Here is a 17,911-nt window from a genome sequence, read left to right on the forward strand (position 1 = left end):
TTGCTCAATTCATTTGCTGAGTTAATTAAGTTGTTTATTTGAGAAGAGGAAAATAAAGTTTAAAATTTGCTTAAAACCTTGTTTATGTATTTAAGAGCTAAAATAAGTTACTATTTAAAATATAACAAGTTTCTGAGTGAAAATATTTAATTTATGTATGAAAATAGTGTAATATAAAAGTATTTTTGTCGAGAAATTGTTAAATCAAAATTTAATTTGTAATATCTATAATTGCTATAAACAACGGTTTCAGGTTAAAAAAGTAAACCTAGTTTTCTGTTTAGTTAATGCCTAATTTTACAGATGACTTACCTGCATTGATTTAACAACAAAAAAAGTTCAAAATATACTTTTACCAAATTAAATGTACTTACCTTGTTTGATGAAAAATTATGAACTTATTTGCATTGTGTTTTGTGTTCAAATGCAATACAGTATATAACTACACAAAAATAATTTTATTTTAATTTACGACTTTGTATGCACTCATTTCATAATACAGAGGCAAACGCTATATCTAAAAACAATTCTTTAAAAAAAAAAGATTTAAAAAAAAAAAAACAAACTTAATATTATGCAGGCCATTTTGCTCTCAAATTAGCCAAGAATGCCCCTAAAAAACTTGTTCCATGGGCCAAAATTTTGTCAACAACTTAGTATTCTCCAGACATAATGTATATATATATATACACATTTCTTTAAAAACTGTAAGTCTATTAAACTTCTATTGTACTTTGTTTCTTTCTAAGATTTTCTTTTGTGTAATATTTACAGGCTGTTAAGAGCTAAATAAAGGTGAAGTTTCCCTACATCTGTCTTCTTTCTATAATAGCTACCATACTATGGTACTTGCAAACTGCTCTGAAAAAGAAAGGGTGAGCTTTTTCTTTGGTTGCGTTGGGCATTTTAATCTAGAAAAATATCAAAGCTCTAACTAAGTTTTTGTTCATACCCAGTTATCAATAACTAAAGGTTAATCCGTAATATACTGTATGCTAAATAAATCATACCAATAAATAAAAACAAAATTTAAAAGCTTTGTTTCAAGATAGTTAGATTAGCTTTTTATTTTCCCCAAAAAAAGATTTTAATCCCGAAACTTGGATGTTGATTCGATTTATATTGCAATTTTTAATTTATTAAGTATTGTGATTTGATTGTAACGATAATCGCAATTATAACTTTCTTTTTTTAATCATGAACCAATCGTTCCAAAAAACAATACACGTCACAAGTCAGTCAGTCACTGATATTTACTTTCATTGCACATGGAAATGCATGACACTACATAATGTAATGTAAACCTATGACCACATATGCACATATGGTCAAATTTAAATAAATAAAATGAATTTAAATCAAGAAAAAATACATAAATTCCAGAGCGAACTGCTCAATTTTAGATATAGCCACCGAAGAATATCATGATATATCATAAATTGATATATTTACCCAGCCTTATTAGCCATTAATTTTGTACCACTAAGATTTACTGATTCTGTAATCATTATGGCACCTGTATGTGGATAATCAAAGTATGAAAACCAACTCAGATCTTTCTTGTGAAGTGAATACAATGAAAGTAATAAAAATGATACTAACATTAAGTAATGTAATGCAATGCCTTAGATTAAGTAATGCAGTAATAATTGAATACAGATTCTGAATATGTTGTACTTTGAGCTCCTGGGTAATTATGTTATGGTTGATGAGGGTAGAGTTCAGAGCTTTTTATTCAACATGTAAAACTAAAAACCAGTAGAAAAACATGAGGTCGTTCATCAAACACACTGCTACTGAGTAATGGGTTCCTATGGGATCTGCTCAGTCCTGTCCGTCCCTTAAAGCATGTGTGATAAAATGAATGCAGTAAATAAGCAACTGAAATCTATACATTGATAAAGATTTAAAGGTGGGGGGAAAAGGGGGGAGGGGCAATACATCTTTTTGTTTAGCAAATTAATTACTTTGATATAATTTGTGTTTTCCTTACTTTAAAACATCATGCTGAAGCCGCGTTTGCATTTTTTCTCTCTCGCAGTGACACATTCCAACAGGTACCTCTCTCTCGTCTGTGTTGCATAACTTGAAAATGAAAGCAGAGACTGCAATAACTGATATATTGCCTAACTGGGTTTTCAAGTCTCAGCAAGCTTATGGTCAGAGTGTGCAGCGTAGCACGCCCCAAAGAACCCCCACGCAGTGCCAACGACTGCGACAACAAGCTGTTACGACTTGACTAAGAAAAGTACATAAGTGCTAGATTTTGGTTTGAATGACTTGTTCTTACCTCTCCATAAAAAAATAAACTTAAGTGTGTAATTATGCAGGATGCAGTGAGTGTTGAACGATGAAGGGTGCTACTTTAACCTTTAGCTTGCACAAAATTTTTTTTTAAAAATTAACGATTGCAAATAAGATGCATGAAATACTTTAGATTGTTTGCAAAATTCTTAATAAATTCCATGCCTGAGTTGTATTCGTATTTTCCACAGCTTAGGTAGCAATGTAGTAGTAGCAAAACACTTACAGTGCTTTGAATATGTATTGGGAAAGCCCTTTGAAGTTACTTAAAAAATTCAAAAACTGACAGCCAAAAAGTTAAAACAATAAGTGAATTGCCCGTGGGAGTTTGTGTTTATAAAGATAAGACTAAATAATCCCCAAGTGTTGGTATAACTGTAGTATATCCTGAGAAACTACCAAACCTTTTCTTCTTTTTTGGAACAAACAAACAGGTCGTGAGTTCATTATTTAAATGTTCCCCCTGAGCATGCGTGGGATTTCCCAGATGACAGCTTTCTTCCCACAGTTTGGTTCAATAAAGTCTCTGAATGTATTTTAGGAGGAATGTTTGTGTGTGCTTGTGATTGATTGGCTGTCTCTGAGGTGGACTTTGACTGCTACTGGTTTGGTTTTCCTTTCATGATTTCAGACTCTCGGTGCCAGTAGGATAAACAAGATCCAATTTTGAATTCCGGAACCAGAACCAGCATTTTTCCCCCTCTAGCCAGTGTTAATATGCCATTAGTGTTGGCAGTGTGTGCCGAGTCAGCAGTGATACACTCCTCCATGCCCTGCAACCCGTAAATAGCGAAACCATTTTTGTTTAAAAACACTGGGATTTAAAACCGGATCCAGTGCAATGTGTGTTCAAAACAAAATGTATGTTTTATCTGGAGGAATATATGACACAATCAGAAGGCAATGATTTGCAAACACTTGCTGTGTTTCCATTACCCTTGGACATGCACAAAATCTGGTAATAAAAACACCTGAATTTCGAGAAGAAAAAAAAAAACACTCAAATATCGCAAAAAAGTTTTTACGCTTTCATGAGGAGGAATTTCAGACGTTTCAATAGTGAAATGTATGTGTCGCAAAAGCATTATGGAAACACCTTTTCCGCAAATACACGTCATAACTTGACGTATATGGTCACATGACCACCTCTATCCGAGAAAACATGGTGCAGTACTTGTGAACAGAAGAGGAGACTGAGACATTTCTTAGGATTATACTTAAAAAATTATTTTTGCCACATTAGACGTTAAACAATAAAGGAGTACGGAGTGTTATAAGGCGGTTTGGATTGCGATCTTCCGGCAGCAAAGTCCCACGGGATGATATTTCACAGGAGTTACGAGTCTCCTGCCCAAAACAACGGAAGCGCAATTATACTTTGTCAACAATTAAATATTGCTTTTATTTTGGGAAAATCTGTAATGGAAACCCAGCTACTACTACAATTTGGAGCACGTGTAATCTGATGCCAAGCTCGTGCACCATTCTGAAAGTTTAAAAGTTAAAAACATCACAGCCTCCTTTTATCACAACTGTGCTGCAGTTTCCAACTCTCACAGCTCCAACTTCCATATTGGTGTGTACACTGTGCGGAGGCGGGTGTAGAGGGAGTACCCTAGTAATGCTTGGCTCCATGTGAGCTTGCAGCATATGTGCTGCTCGGGGTAAATTATTGATATGCTTTGTGCAAGTGCGCCTTTAGCTTTGTTTGAAATCGGTCGAGCAATTTTCATGACGGTAAAAAAAAATAAAAAATAAAATAAAATAAAACAGTGGCTCCAGTTGAGAGAACATCCCAGACCTCCAGTTGGTGCATCGGGGAGGGAAAAAAAAACATCATCACTGTCTGGTTAAACTGGATTAAGGATGATGGATAATAATCCACATGGGACTTCAATCAGGAGAAGGGGAAAAAAGTGATATTCCTATGAAGGGAATGACTGGGCTCATATATTACGTAAGAGATGGAAGATAAAGCTGCAACATGAGCTGTGCAGCTTTCCTCAGACCATCACACACAGATTCAGTGTGTGTGTGTGTGTGTGTGTGTGTGTGTGTGAGAGAGATACATCATCCACTTCATCCCATCAACGTGTTCTGCAGCCCGCCAACACCACATCACGTCACCTAAACGCCTTTTATGAGGCTTCCAAATGCGTGTCGCAGTGTTTCTCCCCACAGTCTTTATAGCGCGTTTATCTGTATCCCATCCGCCTCCTGAAAGCATCTGACTCGCATTTTCTACAGCTGAGCAGAAGCTTTGATGTCCTCCTGCGCGCTGTGTGTGCCGCCGCAAACCCAGAACAAGGAAAAACACAGCCCGGAGCGCATGAGCAAACTGGGGGAAATTAAGCTTCTGTGTTCGTAGCAGGGGTTAATCCGCGTTGGATGTTGTTAGAACTCCACCACTGACTGCTTTCACTGCGTGTGAGATTTTCGGCGTGCGTTTAAAGCGCACACGATCACCACTTTTGTTGCAATGTCAACTTTTGCAGCAGTTTGGGGGTGGGAGGGTGTGGATGGCTGAACGCGAGCTGTGTTTACCGTTTAATGTGGCAGAAAACCACACAGTCCGTGTGAATATATGAGCGTGAAATCCCGTGTTTCCCCACACACTTGTCTGCAGGGATGGGATTTGCTGGATCGCGCAGTCCGAGCTTGATGCACTTTACGCACCACTGTTTACCGTTAGTGCCATGATGAGTGAATGCAGCGCATTACAAAGTAACCCAGAGAGCAAACATTTCCTTCCGAACCCGTGAAATCCACCAAGTCACTATCACATCTGCGCTGTTCACATCACCTCGAAATGCAACACAGAGAAAGCAACAAAAAAAAATAAAGAAAAGGGGAAGCTATTCCAGCCAAAGTGCTCCAAGCCGTTCACTCACTCCTGTTTGCACGCCAACGCGCAAAGATCCTGCAAATATTCCCATTTTCCCAACTTTGCACGGAGCTTTTCCTCCCCATTCACTCTGCAGTAGCACCGCACACACACACACAATACGCTCCGCCGCGCAGGCACAATAAAAGCAGCAGGAAAACTGCACTGCTCCACATTCACACCCCGCAAAATAGGACAACTAAGTGTCTAATCCCTTTGGGAAAGTCTTACCTTTGTGAAGAACCGCCTGGAAGAGGAACAAAAAGAGAATAGTCGCGAAAGAGCCGCTGCCAGCGTTCGCCATGTTGGACACCTGCTTGTGTATGGAGAGAGAAGCAGCTACCTATGGCTACAACGGGACTCAGCTAATGAGATGCAGGGATGGGAGGGCACTGCTTTATCCTGTCCATCCACATCACAAGCCACACAAATACACGGAGACCTTTTTATTCATAATCTGTGGGGAAAAGCTTGAAATATGGAGGAAAATTTTTTATTTAATGTGATGCTCTTTAGGTTTTATTTTCCTACTCTCCGATTGTGTGATTTTTAGTTAACTATAAACTATTAATGTTGAAGGATACAAGTGCATTCTCCTGGTGCCAGTAAAACAGAAATGGACAACTTACTGTACATCACACAGCAGGGGCCACAAAAATGTGATTGTCTGATCAGAGGGCCATGTTATGAACATTTAGAAATCTAACCAAGCTGAGAAATGACAGCAAACAAATGATGTTGTGTATTTTTGTGCATGTTGTCATTTCGTGCATTTTGAATTTTTTTTATTTTATTTTATTTATTTATTGTCATTTTGTGCATTTGTATTGTAGTTTTGTTTGTTACTGGAGTCATTTGTTTTGTGTGTATTCAGAAAAATTTTGTGCAGTTTGTATATTTTTCTTTCATTTTGTGTATTTATCAAAATCAGATATACTGTACTTTATCCCAGTGAGAAATTACTTTTTTTTTTTAAACAGATACTTCAGAATATTAAATGAACAGAACAAACACTGAGCACTGAGTTTCCATTGATGGTATTATAGGAAGCAAAGAAAATGTACATAATTAGATAAGACTGTTAATTAAATAGGGATTAAATACAAGTGCACACCTCCAGAAATTTTTTTTTTTTTATAAATATACAAATATAATACAAGTATAGTACAGTGAGCCATCTATCAACTACACTGTAAAATGTATGGAGTAATTTTAGTGTTTTTGTGAAGTACTGGAGTAATTGTGTGTGTTTCTGTTGCCATTGTGTGTATTTTTGGAGTGATTTTATTGTTTTGTGTGTCTTTGAGGTTATTTTGTGGATTTTTATTGTGCATGAAATTACTGCAAGTGACCCACGAGCCACCAGTTGCAAATGCTGCAGTAAGGGTTGAGAGAGAGCGTGGGGTGGGGCATTCGCCAGTACATACATAGACTGTAGAAAATACATACATAGCACTGCGCGAAGGACCCTGAAAAGCTAACCTTTGTGGGCGTGTCTGTTTACGGGCCAGAGGCAGAGCAGCAATGTGCTTTTGGGAAAGGGTGTGGCCTCCTTCTGCCTTACAGCGAAGTGAGACTGTGCAGCGTCTCTGACGTCCCAGGAAAATAGCGATGTTTAGTCATTTGAGCTTTGAAAAGCACAAAATGCTGACATTATCAAACTTATAGGTACTGTAGTCTATCGGAAATTGAAAAACAAGTTATAATTACATTTTAATTAAAACAAACAATCAAAAAATCAATTCACCCTTGGGTAGGCACTGCCTACCCTGCCTGCGAGTCACTGATTGTCATGTGTGTTCAGTCAAAAGGAATCAGTGTATTTTCAATGTATTCTAGTGGCATCTGCCTACTGTTATTCAGAAATCTCCTGACATCAATGTGACACCCACCGCACTGTGTATCTGTTCTAATATAGGCTGAAGACAAGGAGAAGCTGTCATAACTTTCTTACTCCTGGAAAGTCTAACAGATTGTGTCTATGTGTGTGTGGTATCATCTACAGTACCTATAAAAGCAAGAGAGGTGGGTGTGTGGGTGTGGGTGTGTGTGTGTGTGGGTGTGTGTGTGTGTGTGTGTGCGTGGGGAGCAAATATCTCCCAGAGGCGGTGCGAGTTCGACCTGAAACTTGGTCAACGGGTTCCAAATACCCCGAGTGTGTGTATCTGTTATTTTGGAGTAATTTGGTCATTTTAAAATGTTTATTTTAATTTTATTTCACTTCTGGACGGCCCCGAAATAAAACCTATTCAGCTTTTGACCTCAGGGTGTGAGGGGGTGCTAGCGCACCATCTGTTGAGAGACAACTTCCGGCATCCGTCTTGGCGAAACAGATGAACTGTGAATCAACTGCTATTCATCCATGTTCCAAATACCCCAAGTGTGTGCATCTGTTATTTGTTACTATGTTGGAGTAATTTGGTTTTTATAATTACGGCTCCCTCGGTAACAGCGCGCTACTTCCGGTTCCGGGTTCATGACGTCACCATGTCACAGGTTGTTTGGGTTAAAAAAAAGGTCAATATTAAAAACGTTTTTGTACCGCTAAAAGTCATTAAAGTTAATATTTCATGGTTATTTAATATTATTCCCATGATTCCAAACTTCCTTTAAATCTCCGGTCACGGATTTCACTTCCTCCGTCTCATAACTGTGAGTAGTGGCTGTGCTGACGGACGTTAGTCGACCTTATCACAAACTACCTGGTTATTCAGACAGAGGAATGTAACGTTTTTGTGGGTCCACAACACGGCTCTACTTTGATTATTGTTTGTTCTGCTCAAGGGCAAGTGTTCTTATATTATTCTATGTGCTAAGAAAGGATGTTAGCAGCTACAATGTAAACGCACGCACGCTCACACGGCTGATGCGGATCAGACAGAGCCGTTTAGAGAGTAGTGACTTTGGTGTTGCAAAACATATATTTTTCGCGGTACTTCCGTGTCTCTCTTAGCAAGACGCACGCGTGTGTGAAAATATCGCACGGAGAAGATGGATGTAGACAGACAGTCACACACACAGTATTTATAATAAAAATATACTCAATGAGTAAAATAAAACAAAAAACTAAACATTTATACAAAAAGTACACAAAATTACAACAGAAATGCATAAAATTATACAAAAATGCTCCAAAAACACAAAATGACTCCAAAAAACATACATTAGAGAAAAATTCATCAAACAAAAAAATAAAAATGAGTATAAAAAAACAACAAACACATTTATCATGCACATGTCCCATAAAATTAAACCATTTGCAAAACGTTTATTTTTCGTGGTACTTCTCTCTTAGCAAGACGCGTGTGTGTGAAGATAACGCACGGAGGAGATGGATGTAGACACACACACACAGTATTTATAATAAAAATATACTAAATGAGTAAAATAAAACAAAAAACTAAACAATATAATACAAAAATGACTCTAGAATAACACTACAATTGCAACAAAAAACAATAATTAAACAAAAAATGCACAAAAAGACAACTGAAAAATAAAAAAAACAATGACTTCAAAAACATACATTACAGAAAAATACAACAAAAATATGAAAAAGGCTCAAAATACACAAAACTAAATATTTATACAAAAAATACACAAAACTAAATATTTACACAAAAAATTGCACCCACATTTTGCACCCGCAATTATACCCCTTATGCTCCCACATGAATGAATACTTCCGACGGGCACTGTACTAGTTACTGAAATGCAAGAACATCTATTATTCTTTGAACACAATCATCCTCTGTGGTCTCAATATGACTGAAACTAGTCATCATGATTTCTTATTTGACGACAGAGGCCTGAATATTCCCAATTTACACATAGATCTGGAACAACACACCCTGCAGGGCAACAGGGTCGGCGGAGCCTATCCTAGCATAGCAAGGTGGTAAGCATTGATTTTTTTAAGTGTGCAGGAGTAGGGGGTACATGGCTTCTGGTTAAATGTTTGAAGGGGTACGGGACTGGGAAAAGTTTGGGAACCACGTGTAGTTCATAATAGTAATTTCTGGACTTCTCTGCATGGTTCTGGCCAAACCTTAGATGGAAGGAAGGATGGATAGTTGGAGTGTAGAGGGATGGCTGGATGACGCACCTCAGTGGGAGCTGGTCTGCTTTTAGGTTTTCACACTATCCTCCAGTGTGTTCACACTTGTCAGCTTTAGTTTGGTGAAAGCAATGCCTGGTGTGATTGTCTGTTAGTGTCATCTATTTATAGAAGTGAGGACACTGAAATCCTGGCATGTCCCTAACTTGCAAACCAAGACAATGTGAGTGACTGCATAGAAAACTAACACTAGTGCAAATGCAGCATCCTATAAAGAACTTAAAACATATTGTGTTCTGTATGCTTTGAGAAAATGTCTTTGTTGATATGTATTTCCTATCAACATTCTGACACCATTGTACATCATTTACATGGTACAAATATCAATAATTCCACTTAAATTGAGCTTACATTCCCAGTTATACTCCAGTAACATGTCAAAGAGACCTGACAACATTATGCAAGGTAAAAAAATAAAAGGTTTATCAAAGGATGAAACATTATTTGGGAGGTTCTTTCCATTCAAGATTGTAATCCTAAGGTGCCTTTTACCAGGCTCGCACTCAGCAAGGTAGTACATCACTGTCTACATGCTGACGCAGCACCAATCCAATTTACTGATTGTTCTAGTTCATCATTGTTGGATAAGGCCCTGATACACTTGAATGCTTTCAGCTCAGACTCATTCTGTTACTTGGTGTGCTGCATGCTCAAAACATATAAGAGTTGTCATTTTTTTTTCAAAGCACTTTACAAAATGCCCCAATATGTGGTTTCCTAACTTCATAAGGTTTTTTTTAAATTTTATTTTCATAAAGTGCCTCACGCTTGATCTTGAAATCAGTTATTTCTGAGCACCTTTTCACAGCACACCATCGTGCTCTGAGATATCTTTAACATTTGATCCAGTTTGTCCTAAGATGTGTTAACAGTATTGCAAAAGCAATTTATCTAAAATGGAATGATTGACCGGGTGGGATGTAGGATAATCACCTTTAAGACTAAGGCCATAGTGTTCAGGGTGGATTGCCAACTCCAGGTCAGGGGAAAGGTTTTGCCTCAAGTAGAGGAGTTCAAGTATGTCAGGATTTTGTTCTTTAGTGATTGTAGGATTGAGCAGGAGATTACCCAGTCAATTAGGACAGTAATGTAAATGGGTAACTGGTCGTTTGAGTTGTTCAGGCGATCTAAGTTTCATTCCTCAACTAAAGTCATCACTTGACTATAGCCTGGGAACACGTTAGGATCCTTCCATGGGGGCTGGTGGAAGTGGCTAAGGAAGGGATCGTTCAGGCTTTTTTGCTGGAGATCTTGCCCATGTTCAAACCAGACCCGGATAAGTGGATTACAACTAAAGGAAATAATGCCATTCGTAGGCAGAGCGAAAAAAACAAGCTTTCAATGCAAACATGTATGTCCTGTGACTCACTAAAGCTTGCATAACACTTGTTTACATCATTAGCAAGAGCTGCCATGCATATAGATGGTTCACTGAAGAATATGCTACTGTATATCTGTCATATAAAATTGTATTCTAAAAGGCTTAAACGCTGGGGTGCATGTGAGTTTTGTTCTGGTGCTCAAGGGAGCACCACGGGTTGTTGCTTGTGGTGTTTACTTTTTATATATTTTTTTTTTCTCTAAAAAAGTGGTATTTTATTTTAGTTTAAACTAAAATGACAAATGACAAATATCTGAAAACAAAATGAAAAAACTGCGTTCCAAGCACTTACAATAGTTACTAAAGCACTTAAAGGTCTGTTATACTACAGAATCATCATCTTCCTTTACGTCAATAAAAACCTTTACATGTTTTTCAATCTGGTCTTGGATGTTGTACTTCCACTGTTCTCACCTTTGTATACATTGTGCAGATGTGCTTAGTGCTTAGGTTTCCTGCTCATGTTTAGTTTTTCTCGTCGCATAATTGGTTGGGGTTTGTCTTGTAACTTTATGGTCATAAGTTTAAGCCCCAATGGGTCTCCTTTGCAGTTAGGGCTTTGTTTTGTTAATAACTGTAATTATTGTACTTTCCGACTTGGACTGTTTATCTGTTTGATTTGCTCCTGGGCTCTGTGTGTGGATTATAGTCCCTTCTTGGATATTGCACCCACTGTTATGTCAGTGTTTAAGTACAGAAAGCCATTTGTTCTCTCACAGGCCCATCTCCCTGATTACCCTCACTTCTTAAGTTGTACTTGTGTGGATAGACCGTTTATTAATAAAAAATTTTGGATGAGTTTGTACTTTTCTGAGTTCATGTTGTACTTTGTTTAACTTGGTATTTGAGGTTTTTTTTTATCATTACAGTAAATGTGATTTAAGTTTCATCACACATGCATTGCTTATCTTCTGTATGTATACCTTGGAATCACAGCCATTTTTTGAAATGAAAATAAATTGTTTTATATTGGTATTTACTGTACAACACACACACGAAAACTTATTTGAACATATCCAATGCTTAATACCAGCTGTAGGGTTATTAATTTAGTGATTTTGTCTAACATATGTGGTTGTATTTTGTAGGTAATCTATAAGCATACAAGTTTGGCCTAAACTGGCTGTTTGCAACTTTTCTAACATTTCCTAACAAGTAACTTGTGTTAGCGTTTCCACAATGTGTTAAACACAATATAGACATTTTGGTAATCAGAGACCAGGAAAAGGTCTTAGGACAATAACACATATAATAAAACAAACAAAAGAAAAGACAAATGTCCCCCTCAACGATTGGGTAAAATTGCGAGTGATGGTTGTGAGGACCTGCCTCCATTCAGCTGCAGTTCTATGGCATTCGTGATGTCAAGACCATTCAGATTTCAGCTCAAGGTCTATGATTCATTTGTTGTTGTATTTCACAGTTTTGCCCTGACAGACTGGGTCCAAAGAGAAATTGAATATAAAAGAAAGCTGCCACAGAGGGTGGGAGAAAACAAATAAAAGAGATAAATCCGAAGTTCTTTGATGGTATTATGACTTGCATACATCATTGAATGTAGGCATGTACTTATAAGGTGGTATGTTATTGGAAAGTTTACTTTTTACAATTGTTTTCATTTATCTACACAACCAGTCAAAAGTATGGACACTATCTCAATGAAATTAAATAAGCCCAAGCTTTTGACTTGGACTTATTTAATCCAATAAATTTAGAAAGGCCATTTTTTTTAGTTTTTTTCTATTTAAAAAATGTACAACCTCAATGTATGTGAATTTTGTAAAATGTATTAAAATTCAGTGAAAGTAGTCCCTTAACCAGAGATAATCTGTAGAGCTGTACATTTTGATTCCCTCATTCTTATTTCCAAAAGTGCCTATATTACATCCATTTTAGCCAGGAGCTGGAGCTGCTCTACTTGCAGCCTAGAAAGTGAGAGATAAGGGTTAGTCCAGCTGAAATGAGAAGGAAAATTTGGTTTGTCAACCCAGGCTGCTTACTGGATATGGGTTTGTGAAATGGCTCCAACTGCAGATTGAGGAGGAGGGTTGGGGGGGGGCACTACCAAGGATCAATCTGTTGTGTTGGTTGAAAGCCCTGGAGGTTGGATTGTCTGCAGATAAAACTCAACATATATTCCTCTGCTCTGGAGTAGCTATCCCCAGCCGCCTTTTTGCTACAAGTCTCTGAACCAGTCAATAATGTTGTAATGTAACAAATATTTAATAAAACCAGTTGGATCCAAGTATTAGAATATATGTTTTAAAATATTCAGTCAGCTATCAGAAATGTAGCTATTTTGTAGTGATATGTGGATTACAAACCAAGATCATTGCTTGACCAACCGATTGACCAACATTGCCATCTATTGGCCTTGCCGCTTCGAGTTTCTGAAGAACCAAGAATCTTGTGATTGTTTCAGGTAAACAAAGAATTGGACTGTTGGCCGACAACATTCTTTAAGGAAGGTGCAGAACCTCCATCCACTCTTAAGTAGAGAGACAAAATCAGGTCAGTGTCTGACAGACAGCAAAGATAAACAACCCTCTCCCCCGACACTACTTCTCAAAGTGCCAGACACAGGGAGCCAAATGCACTTTTGTAGAGATAACGGGGCACTTGGGCATAGTTGGAGGGAAAACAGGAAAGTAGGAGGCAGTCCTGGGTGCAATTTCCCTGCTTTTCTCCATACAGCTGCCATGACTCGTATCAGTAAAGGTAAAGACAGCTCAAGGTGAGCTGAAGGTAGATAGTGTAAGAGTTTTCCAAATGAGATGATCACCTGGAAGGAGGCCTCGAAACTGCTCAAAATGACCTATGTCTAATGACCTGTAAACTTTGCTGCTGGTTTCTTGCTCTTTGGGTAGCTTTGAACTCCATTTTGTAGTCTTTTAGCAATTCAATGATTTTTAATTGTCATTCATGTTCATGTGAACAACATTGCACACATATACATTTTAAACTGCTTTTGGTTGGTGGTCTGTGCAATGATTGAAGTGCTGTCCTAAATGTTAGTTGGGTTGGAATCAATGTAATTTACAATAATCAACAAACAATATTATTATTTGGAATTTTTTCCTTCATTGTACTGAAACTAAACCCAGCCAAAACATCCAAAGCCGAGTTATGTAACAAACCAAATTGATTGCTATTGTTACACTTCTAGGTTCATTTTGCAACCCAGTGAGAGACAATGTATAAGGAATGTCTGTTGGAACAGAATACATTTAAACTAGAATAAAAATGGTGGTTCAAGTTAGTAAGAAGAGGGAACCAACCTTTAAAAAAAGAGGGGAAGTAAAAAACCAAGAGGTGAGCAAAGGATGCCATCAACTTCTCTTCTTTTAGGCCACTTTCTAGGTGGGGTTTGTAGTGTTAGAATGGCCACTTCATGGAGAACGAGGCTCAGCATGGTTGGAAGGGAAACAACCACATACCTGATTCTTGAACGACACCTCCACTTCTTTTCCCCACAGGGGATATGGCTTACCAGGCTCTGAATGTCAAGGGCCTGAAGGGTTTTCGGTGTTGCCAGGGCCGACTGTGTGTATTGTGGTCGTGGCTCTGGGGACCTTTGAAGGATTGCCAATGGGTCCTGTGCTCAGCAGGTCATCTACAAATCAAGGTCTTGGCCGGATGGCGTAGACAGGTTAATGAGACAAAAGTCCCTCAGTGGCATGCGCCTCGACATGATAAATTAAAGAGAGTTGATACAGAAAGAGAACATAACCAATGATCAATCGTGTGACCTAAATCTAGCCAAACTTCATATTTATGTACTTTTAAATGTAGGACGCACCCCAAGGTAGGAGTGGAAAACCTAAAAGCTTTCAGGGAGAACATGAACCGTCTGCACAAAAAGACTGTTGTGCATTGACTTTCTAGCTGCGAGACAGCATTGCTAATAACCAGCGCACATGTTTGTTTACAAATATCTTTATTCCCCTCTTGGTGAAGTTGCAGAAATCAATCAGATGGTTTGACTAGACGATTGCTCAAACCTCCTACAGCTGCAATGAATGTGTTTACGTTAGTATACATTCAGTATTGTTTTTTAAAAGTCAACTACTGCATTTATTAAATTCTTTGCAAATGAAAAATGATTTACAGTATTGGATAATGTACAGAAAAATGTAAATTGTGAAACTTGATGAATATTCTGTGGTTGTCTTCTTTCCTTGCGTGGCAGATTATGCAGTTCATTGACATTCTTTCCAGTTGATAGTAATTTCCTATTCATCTCTTTGATGCTGGCCAGATTTAAAAATTCTGTTTGTGAACCGTCCATACCTTTGGTCTGTCGAGCGCTTGCCAGGATTGGAGGCTGACAAGCCAAGCAATAGTCACCTCCCCTTGAAAAGAGTTCGGGGAAAGTGTGAGGTTGATGATGTTCAAAGCAACACCGTCCGCCTTCATCATTTTAGCACATGACAGCAATGTACTCACCGATATCAATGAAAATATACCCTGAGCGTAATCAGGTCAACTTAAACATTACTTTTCTGTTCAAATAGGAAAAGCTTGATTGTGCCAATCAACTGAGATAGATTAAATAGGGTAAGTGAAAATCCAGGTTTTTAAAAAATGTAATTACAATGTTAGATAATAACTTTGGGGCACGTAATTTAATTTAATCTTCCTACATTTTACCCTCTAATCTGTTTAATATATATTAGGATAATTCAAGGATATTGTAGATTGATTTGCTATGGCATACAGAAGTATTCAATTTACCAAAGAAAAGAAAGCTTAAAAATGAATTACACCTCCTGCAATGTTACATTTGTCATAATTTGGATCACGGCCCCGATATGAAAAGAAAGGATAGACTTGCCACATTTTACCTTCTAATTAACGGAATTTAGATGTTGGATGTGGGCTCATCAGTGGCATCAGTGGTGCGTCTGTGCTGCATGAGTGAAGATAGTGCATCGAGTGTTGAGGTGTGAAGATGAACTTAAAAAAAAAAGCGTGACCACTTGCAGCCACGGGGCATAGGGAACTGCCAGACAAGAAAACACAGCCAGCAACTGACAACCAAGAGACTGGATTGGTGCGTCCTATTGGCACACATCGTACAGGTGCTCCATATCCTGCTGGATGAAACCAGAGGTTGCCAAGGAAACAAAGAGCCAACTGTAACTGTTCATTAGCAGGCTTAATAAGAAGACCTCTCACATTCGATTGATTACCTAAAGGTTGCATGGTAAATATTTGCAATTGGAAGGTTATGTTTTTAATGACAGAATGTATCGAATGTTTTGGGGAAAATGCCAATAAGTATTGAAAAAATTTCACTTCATCTCATCTACATCTTAATATGTAGAAATGTTAGCGTAAGTTCATCTCCTTTCTGATATTATCTACCAGAATTTCAAATAAATGACAATGGCACCATTTAACAAATATGTAAAGAGTACTGATATATCCTACTCAAGCAGAAGTGCTGTTACCTGATTGAAATTGTACTCAAGTACAAGTAAAAGTAAGTCATACATAAAATACTCAAGTACAAGTCAAAAGCAGCTCAATGAAATAATACTCAAAGTAAAAGTTACTAGTTACTTTCAATCTCCATGTTTATTTTTGGTAATACATCTTGCTATGGTTCCCTTGCATACAGTAAACACATCATGTATAAATTTAAAAAGGATGAGACAATAGGAACTTAATTTATTTTCCACAAAGGCATCTGTATAAAATAAAAGTTTTGTAAAAATATAAAATTTTTTTTAGATAAAATAACACCAATGAATTCAATTCAAAATTTAAATTTTTTTATCAGGCTGTAAGTATAGCTACATTTTTTAACTATAAAACTGAGAAAATAACCATCATTTAGTGCTGTTTTGGTGACGTGCAGTAGGTTTAATTTGTTTGGTTGGCTATGATTTGATAGTTGTCTGGTTACCTCATTTTTTTGTAGTTTCACAATGTCACTTAATCCTTTTAAAACAAAATATTAATTTACTCAGTAACGGTTGGGTGTAGAAATGTAACAAATTACTTCTTTTAAAACACTTCAGTACAAGTAAAATGACTGATTTATAAATATACTCAAAAAAGTACTTTTAATACATTACTTTCACCTCTGCTATTTAATAAAGGTTTTCCATCTAAACTTGCAGAGGACTGCATTCAAACCAGCAAATTAACTCCAGCAATCTATTGAGCGTGTTTTCATCACATTAATATGTTGGGAGGAAGAGATGCAAATCGATCAATTTAGCACATATGGTGTGATTTTCAAAGCTAAAGCTGATAGCAGTGGCTGTTAGTATTAATTTTGTATGTTTGATAGGCAGGTCTTAACCTTCACAGCTTTACCCACAGATGGCTGCAGTTATTGTTGGATGGAGTGACAATAGACTGAAACCAAGAATCTTTAACCACCTCTTGGTATATTTAAGACACATTTTGGTTTTTGTACCCAAATCTCTAACTAGCACTGTGTAAAAAGAGGCACATGTCGGGGTATGTGTTATATGCTATGATCAAACTAATGAGCGACAACTGTGGGAGGTTTTTCTCTCACTATGTGCTGTCAAAATTCGTCTCTTTTGTAATATTCTTGGTGGTGTGTGTATTTCTGTAACCTTTCCACTCTGCAATAACAGTTAGTGACTCTTTGTGCCTGTTTAGCTGCAGTGTCTCCCTGCTTTCTGAATAGAAGAGGCCACCTCTGAAGTGTTATGTTTATGTTGTGTTTAAACTGTTATATGTTTATGTTGCGTTTAAACTGCTTTTATTATTACCTCCGCCAAGAATGAAGCGCAGAAGCGGAGCAAAGCGAAGAGCGTTAAGGTTATGTTTTACCCTCCGTTCATCTGTCTGTCATTCTGTCTGTCTGTTAGCAAGGTAACTTCAAATGTTATAAATGGATTTGGATGATATTTTCAGGAAAATCGATAAATGGGACAAGGAACAGGTGATTACATTTTGATGATGTTCTGGTTACCAAAAGAAAATTTATATACAGCACATGTCCCATTCATTTTCCTATCCACACTGTAGAACTTGTGACAATGTCATAAGTTCTCCCAGAATCAACAGCTCAATGTCGACAGGTAGTCATGGTAACACAGCTCAATGTTGACAGGTAATCATGGTAATCCTGAGTTTACCATGTTACTGTGACCTGAGCCTGTTAGCTGAGCTTGAGCTGCTTGACGGTGATCTAATCGATTAATTGCCTCTTTGGACCTTTTATCCTTTTTATTTATAT

At 37.5% G+C, this 17,911-nt stretch overlaps 1 protein-coding gene across 6 annotated transcripts in view; it reads right to left on the bottom strand.

Annotated features, from left to right (window-relative positions):
- cadm1a (cell adhesion molecule 1a) overlaps window positions 1-17,911 on the bottom strand; it is a 540,780-nt gene that overhangs the window by 454,708 nt on the left and 68,161 nt on the right. For 5 of the 6 annotated variants that reach the window (XM_028466270.1, XM_028466273.1, XM_028466272.1 and 2 more), the window contains exon 1: window positions 5,420-5,541. The exons of the other annotated variant lie outside the window; for it this stretch is intronic. In XM_028466270.1, coding sequence (XP_028322071.1) covers window positions 5,420-5,492 — 73 coding nt within the window. In that variant the 5' untranslated portion in view covers window positions 5,493-5,541. Of the gene's footprint in view, window positions 1-5,419; window positions 5,542-17,911 lie in introns of those variants that run through there. 6 annotated transcript variants of the gene reach the window in all.

This window comes from Gouania willdenowi, chromosome 14 (assembly GCF_900634775.1).
Source record: "Gouania willdenowi chromosome 14, fGouWil2.1, whole genome shotgun sequence".
In the NCBI taxonomy this organism is placed as follows: Eukaryota; Metazoa; Chordata; class Actinopteri; order Blenniiformes; family Gobiesocidae; genus Gouania; species Gouania willdenowi.